This window comes from Frankliniella occidentalis, unplaced genomic scaffold, assembly GCF_000697945.3.
Source record: "Frankliniella occidentalis isolate FOCC.00 unplaced genomic scaffold, Focc_3.1 Scaffold43, whole genome shotgun sequence".
NCBI classification, from domain to species: Eukaryota; Metazoa; Arthropoda; class Insecta; order Thysanoptera; family Thripidae; genus Frankliniella; species Frankliniella occidentalis.
Genome location: NW_026267173.1, coordinates 343,320 through 349,833, shown reverse-complemented (window position 1 = coordinate 349,833; position 6,514 = coordinate 343,320). Strand labels below are relative to the sequence as shown.

The 6,514-nt window shown below is 62.2% G+C and overlaps 2 protein-coding genes across 3 annotated transcripts in view; one reads left to right on the top strand and one right to left on the bottom strand.

The window, feature by feature from the left end:
• Positions 1–4,193, bottom strand: part of LOC113217338 (uncharacterized) — an 18,465-nt gene extending 14,272 nt beyond the window's left edge. The window contains exons 1-2 of one of the 2 annotated variants that reach the window (XM_026437189.2): positions 3,993–4,168; positions 784–2,051 (exon numbers count right to left, since the gene is read on the bottom strand). In XM_026437189.2, coding sequence (XP_026292974.1) covers positions 918–2,045 — 1,128 coding nt within the window. In that variant the 5' untranslated portion in view covers positions 2,046–2,051; positions 3,993–4,168 and the 3' untranslated portion in view covers positions 784–917. Of the gene's footprint in view, positions 1–783; positions 2,052–3,992 lie in introns of those variants that run through there. The other variant, XM_026437188.2, reaches the window with a different exon arrangement.
• The window catches only part of LOC113217356 (probable G-protein coupled receptor CG31760), a 65,720-nt gene that overhangs the window by 55,780 nt on the left and 3,426 nt on the right, over positions 1–6,514 (top strand). Inside the window, exons 5-15 of the mRNA XM_026437222.2 lie at positions 2,581–2,944; positions 3,033–3,186; positions 3,585–3,696; positions 3,792–3,966; positions 4,492–4,645; positions 4,740–4,849; positions 4,962–5,176; positions 5,478–5,616; positions 5,718–5,823; positions 5,957–6,100; positions 6,201–6,512. Of these exons, the coding sequence (XP_026293007.2) occupies positions 2,581–2,944; positions 3,033–3,186; positions 3,585–3,696; positions 3,792–3,966; positions 4,492–4,645; positions 4,740–4,849; positions 4,962–5,176; positions 5,478–5,616; positions 5,718–5,823; positions 5,957–6,100; positions 6,201–6,512 (1,985 nt within the window). The remainder of the gene's footprint in view (positions 1–2,580; positions 2,945–3,032; positions 3,187–3,584; positions 3,697–3,791; positions 3,967–4,491; positions 4,646–4,739; positions 4,850–4,961; positions 5,177–5,477; positions 5,617–5,717; positions 5,824–5,956; positions 6,101–6,200; positions 6,513–6,514) is intronic.

The window sequence follows — 6,514 nt, the reverse complement described above, 5'->3', positions numbered from 1 at the left end:
GCAGGGCGGCCCACCCCGCCGCGGGGCCCCCGGGGGGGCTCCTCCTGTGCTGAGCCCCACTCAACAGCGAGGGGTCTCCTGGCGCCGGCGCGCCGCGCCCAAGGCACAGGCCGTTTACTTACCCCCTCCCTCCTCCTCCTCCCCTGCGAGGAGGGGTCCCAATGCAACCCCCGGGCACTACATCACTCGGCCAGGTGGAATAGCTGAACGGTACAGCAGCCTCCGGGCCCAGGCCCCGACCCGACGAGGACATCGACACGGCCGCTATTTGAGAACACCAACAATACCACCACCGCCGCCACATGCATAAGCAGCAGGCTGGGTGCAACAACAGTGTGCGAGGTCGAAACTCTGTTGACGCTAGCACCAATATAACGGCGAAGGCGATTAGGCGGGACCTCTCTCTCGAAAGTCTGGACCTTTATCCCACCTGGCGTTGCTGCGGCAGGTGCGGCAGCTGCGCGGCGCGTCTGCCTGCCGCGCGCCGGGCCGTCAGGTGGGGGCACCTGAGGCGGAGCGAGGCGGGCCCCGTGATCAAGTTTATATAATCCCCCTTGTTCCCTGCGAAATGCCGAGCAGATTGTGTTTCTTGCGCACTGCGCACACCTCACTCAGCTACCGCCCTCCCCCCACCCTCCTCCAGTTTGCAGTCACCCTCCCTCTGCCCGACTGCACCCTTTCTGTCCCGTCGACATAAACGCGTAAAAGCTTTCCAGACGGGGTCTCGCGAATTTGGGACGCTAGAAGTTTTTAAAAGTCTTTGGAAGGCTTAATACTCGCCAATTTCTTCAAACATGCAGTTTAATTATCAATAAACAGAACTGATGTTCGGCGTAGATTTACAATAATAACAATTTTACACATTTGCTCGATGTCAGACCATAAATTAGTACAAATTTAACAGAGCATCTCATAAACTATGCAGTCAAATTGAAAAAGTTGCGCAGGCCCGCTGCCGTGACGGGGCGGATGTCCAGCTGCAGCTCGTCCGGTGCCGAGTACACCGTGAGTCGGTTGAGGGCGGGCAGCCTGGGCAGCGCGCCGAGCAGCTCCTGCAGCTGCGGGAACGACAGGGTCGTGTTCTCGATGGACAGCGACTCCACGTGCGACAGCCCCGACGTGGCCATGGCCGCGATGAGCTCGACGTCCTTGGGGAGGTTGAGGCTGTAGCCGATGTGGACGGCCCGCAGCTGGTGCGCGCGCCGCAGGAGCCTGGCGGCCGCGGGCGCGGCGGCCCGGGCAGCAGCGTCGGCGAGGGGCGACCCGCTGAGCTTGAGCCGGCGCAGCGAGGCGGACGCCGCCAGCGCGTCCATCCCGGCGAAGATGGGGCAGATCAGGTCCGCGAGGTGGGGCATGGCGACCAACAGGGCGGCCGTCGATGGCGTGGGCGGCGTGCGCGCGGACATGAGGGCGACCCCCACCAGGGTGGCGGAGTGCGTCGCCAGCACGGCGTCGCAGAACAGGCCGAGCCCGGGGGCGAGGTCGCAGCGGAAGTGCTTCAGGGAGGCGGCGACGGTGCGGTGCAGCACGGGCGGGCTCGCCTCGACGGGCGCGTGGGCGGCGAGGTCGCAGTTGACTCCGCCGACCGAGAGGGCGTCGAGGTCGGGCGTCGACACCAGGGTCCCAAAGAGCACGGATGCGTCGGTCTTCGTCAGGGGAGGTCCTTCTTCCGCGCGGCGGAAGAGGACTCGGACCTTCCTGAGCCGGCCGAGCTCCTTCTGGTGCCGGAGGAGGAGGGCGGCCTGCGCGGCCGCGCCCTCCCGGCCGCTGATCGTCACGGACACGCACCTGACGGCGCACGGGGCCGTGAACAGCAGGTGGCACCACGGCCACGGGACCTTCACCTTGATCGCGTTCAGGCAGGGCGCCAGGCGCAGCACGGTGCACAACTCGCGGTCCCTATACGTGAAATATCTGTGCCGCCACACGTCCGGGTGCAGCGCGAGCGGGGCGATCCTGCGGCACACGAGGCGGCAGTGCAAGAGCTCCGGCAGCTCCAGGTGTGACATTATGTGCACCAGCACGTCATCCGGCAACCCGTCCATTGTGCACTGCAACACGATGGGAATCCATTAGGGCGATACGACCGAGCGTATAGCGAAAGTGTTTAGACACTACGGTAATCGGCGCTCGGAATGTGAAGTCAATCGTTCTTTAATTAAAAATAGTTCAATAAAAATCACATACGGCATATATCGGGAGGGAAACAGAAGAGGAGGGGAGAGGGGGATGGAAAGGGGAGGTTTGACGTCGCCTTCCCGCCCTGTGGTAGGCAACCCGCCCTACGCCAGAGCGGGGCGGGGGGAAGGGGGTTGAGGACAAGGACACTTGGTTCGGACAGAGGGTCGTGTGCCGGGGTCCAGCAGAGCGGTCTCGCCGGGGCCGGGGGTATGGCATGGCAGCTCCCACGGGGGCAGCTGTGCGTTGCCCAAGGTCATGCACACTCCACTTTGGGGCGAGTTGGCTGACAAGTGTCGGCAAAGTGTGTACAACAAGATTCGCCCAGCAGGCAGAGCAGCAGTTGGTTGCGCCCCCCCTCCCCTCCCCGAGCTGATGGCGACGTCGTGCTTGTCCTTCTAGGGCTGCTTGACGCGCTGACCCGCGCGCTGCTCCTGTCGGAGCGCCACGTCGTCTCGGCTCGCATCCTGGCGCTCAACGCGTCCACGGGCGGCGTCGTCAACATGGTCGAGTGGCACGCCGAGGGCGAGGGGCTGGCGCTCGTGGGGCCGACCCGCGCGCACCCGGCCAGCCTGCCCGCCGACCCGGCCGACCTGCCCTGGTACGAGGACTCGGCCACGTCGCCCACGCTCCGCTCGCCAAAGTTTGTCGACTCGCCGGCGAACGTGTCGTTCCGCGGCTGGTGGACCTTCCCCTACTTCTCGTGCTCGTCCAGGCGCTGGCTGCTCTCCTACAGCGTGCCCGTGCCACCCACCAGCCGACACCCGTAAGTCTGCGGGTGCCGTGGAGCCATGTTCAGGCACTACTTTACAGCTGCAAAACCGCGTCTAAACCCGATCTCTCTGTGACCGCAGGACCAAGGGCTTCCTGAGCGTGGACGTGGACCTGTCCATGCTGGAGGTGAACCAGTGCGAGGCCAAGAACAGTCCGCAGCGCCACGTCCCCGCCGAGGAGCAACAGATCAGCGTCTTCCACGGCACGCACAAGTGCGACAACATCACCACGGAGGTGAGGGGGGAGGAGGGGGTGGGGAAGGTGTTTGGAGAGGGGCAGCTGCTGGGGCGGCGGCGGCCCACGAGTCTCTAAGTTGAACCTCCCCTGGAAACTTGGGAAACGTGAGCGGAACGTCAAAGAGTTCGCGACAAGTATAGGGCGCGGCCAGAGGGGCAGGTAAAGTAAAGTAGGAGTTAGGGTTGAGTGGGTCGACCCCCCGTCACGCGGGCAACTCGTCCCGCCAATCAAGCATCGCTTTTAGAGGCGGTGGAGCAGGTGGTGGGGCAGACAGCCGCGCCGCCGTAAAAGCAACAGAGACGTGCGACTAGTTCGTGCCCCCCCCCCTTCCCCCACTAACGAAAGAAGACACTTTGGCTGACTCGACTTGCGCATATGTGCCATGCGTGTTACAGTGCGTCCACACACCGGGCGCGGGTTGGGCCAGGGGCAGCTACTACTGCCGCTGCAGGCCCGGCTACTACAGCCACAGCAACAGGGGGATATTCAACGGCACGGTCGTCGAGCGTGAGTGTCGTCATGATTCGTACAATTTTTATAGGTTAGGGTTGCGATTTTGAGGTTATACTGAGAGATACCCGGCGTACGTGCGTGTCCCGCAGAGGCCTGGCAGGAGTACGAGCAGGCTCAGCAGGGCTTGCAGGGCCTGTCGCAGGAGCAGCCGGCGCCCTGGTCCAAGGGGCCGCTGTCCCTGTTCCTCTGTCAGCAGTGCGCCCCGGGCTGCGAGACGTGCCGAGGGCCGGAGCCATGCCTCGCGCGGTACAACTGGCCGTTCAGGTAAGATAACTCCACAAGTGACTCACCGATAACTAGCTCTCCTTCGCAGCGCCGTCGATCTATCACCAAATCGCCAATAACGACGAACAGACACGACAGAGTTCGTTTCTTTGCACGTTTGTCCCTGTTGTTTACGATGCCAACTGATGCCAACCACTGACTGCCGATCAGCTGCTGACACAGGCGGCTGCAGTTAGTTGTGACACCCGCCGCCTAGGGGGCGCGGCCTGCTGCTGCGGTCCATTCATTTCCCGTCTGCTCTTCCCCTATACAATCTGACCTAATCATCGTAGTGATACGATTGTACGATTGCGAATAAAGCAAAGCATTTTCCCGTCAAGGCTGAAATGCAGAAGAATGCGCGTAGAAGAAGAAAACGGAAATCGCTATGCTCTAACATGGTGACTTCCGTTTGGGCAGTCCAAGGATGGCCCATGGAAACGGTTTGATTTTTACAGAATCAGTCTGCTGGTTAGTTTGGACAGTCAAAGGATGATGGCCCATGGAAACGGTTTGATTTTACAGAATCAGCCTGCTGGTAGTGTCCGTGTGCTGCGTGGTCATGGTGCTGGCCCTGGCGGCGTACGTCTACCACAACCGCCGCATCAAGGTGTTCAAGGTGGCCTCCCCCATCTTCCTGGCCATCACGCTGCTGGGCTGCGCCATGATGTACCTCGAGGTGAGGGGGGCAGAGCGGGTTGGGGAAAAGATCCCCCGTCGAAACGACGCGACGTCTTTGATTCTACCTAATTACGTTTTTGTGCTGATCGCAGCTCGCCGCCATCTTCCCCGTGCTGGACTCGTACTCGTGCATCGCCACCAAGTGGGCGCGGCACCTCGGCTTCTGCATCACCTACACCGCGCTACTCATGAAGACGTGGAGGTGATTGTCCAGTGTAGTTTCCCCCCGCTACCCCACCGCCTATCCTGTTTCTTTTCTCCAAGTGATGAATGACTCATCCCTTTGTGTCGCACCCCGTCTCTCTCGTCGCCAGGGTGTCGCTCACGTACCGCGTCAAGTCTGCGCACAAGATCAAGCTGACGGACAAACAGCTGCTGCAGTGGATGTTCCCCATCCTGCTCGTCATGCTCATCTTCCTGGGCGCGTGGACGCTGAGCGCGCCGCCGCAGGCCGAGGTCATCAAGGACTCGCACGGGCTCGCCTTCAAGCAGTGCCAGTACAACTGGTGGGACCACAGCTTGTCCATAGGTCTGTGCTTTAGTTTAGATTGTGTTGTTTTTCAAATCAAAATTAGTAAGAGGGTCTATTTTGTAAAACTATGGCACCAATCCAGGGTGGCTGGCCCATTGCGGGCCTATTTCTTTCTTGTTGGTATACTGTACCTGTACCCAAACAGATGTAAGGTCGATTCCCTCCCTAAGCATGTCGGCGCCTCACGCCCCGAGCGCGTAGGCAATCCCGCCCACTCGCATGCCGTACGGCACAGTACCACTTAAGAAAAAGAAAGGAGTTCGTGGAGCAGCCTGTGATGCAACTTATTGCGTTGCAGGTGAAGTGCTGTTTCTGCTGTGGGGCATCAAGGTCTGCTACAACGTGCGCAACGCCGAGTCTCTGTACAACGAGGCACGCCTCATCAGCTACGCCATATACAACATCGCCATCGTCAACACCACCATGGTCGCATTCCAGTGAGTAGTACACGCACTCTTTTGCGGCGCTTCCGACACGGCGGTTTACCAACCCCGTACGAGCGCGCGTTATCGACTGACCTGGGCGTTTTGTCCCGCAGTCTCTTCATCTTCCCGCACGCCGGGCCCGACATCAAGTACCTGCTCGGCTTCATCCGGACGCAGCTGAGCACCTCGGTGACGGTGGGGCTCGTGTTCGCGCCCAAGGTGAGTGCGGAGACGGCGGGGACGGACAGGGTGGGGTGCGCGCGAGGGTGTGCGCTGCGCCGCCAGGGCCAGGGTGCTCGCGGACGCGATGGTGCGCGCGACCTCGCTGACGGCCTGCCGGGCGTTGCTGCAGGTGGTGCGCGTGCTGCGCGGCCAGGGCGACCAGTGGGACAACCGGGCGCGGGCGCGCGGCGTGACGGCGTCCTTCTCCCTCAACGGCATCGGTCTGGTCCCCGAGGAGACGGCCGACCTGTACCAGGAAAACGAAGAGCTCAAGGTGAGGTCCCCATCCAGGGGGGAGGGGGCAGAGGGTGAAGGGGGGCTGTGCGGTGTGCAGAGGAGGTGATGTGACCCTTGCCCCACCTACTTATGTGCAGGAGGAAATCCAGAAGCTGGCCGCGCAGATCGAGTTCTCCAAGATCGTGGCCATGGAGCTGCACAACCGCCACCTCAAGCCGAAACCGGGTGGGTACTTTAGCCAGGGGCAGGCGGTGACGCTGCAGTCGCCGATGGGCGGCGGCGGCGGCGGCATCGGCGGCCCCTTCGGCACCCGCACCACCACCACACAGGGCTGCCCGGGGCCGGGCAACAACGGGGGGCTCTTCAGGGCGCGGAACTCCATGGGGGACGAGTCTATTGCCTCCAGCGCGTCGGCGGCCGCGTCGGCCGAGGCTCTCGGGGCCGGGGGGGC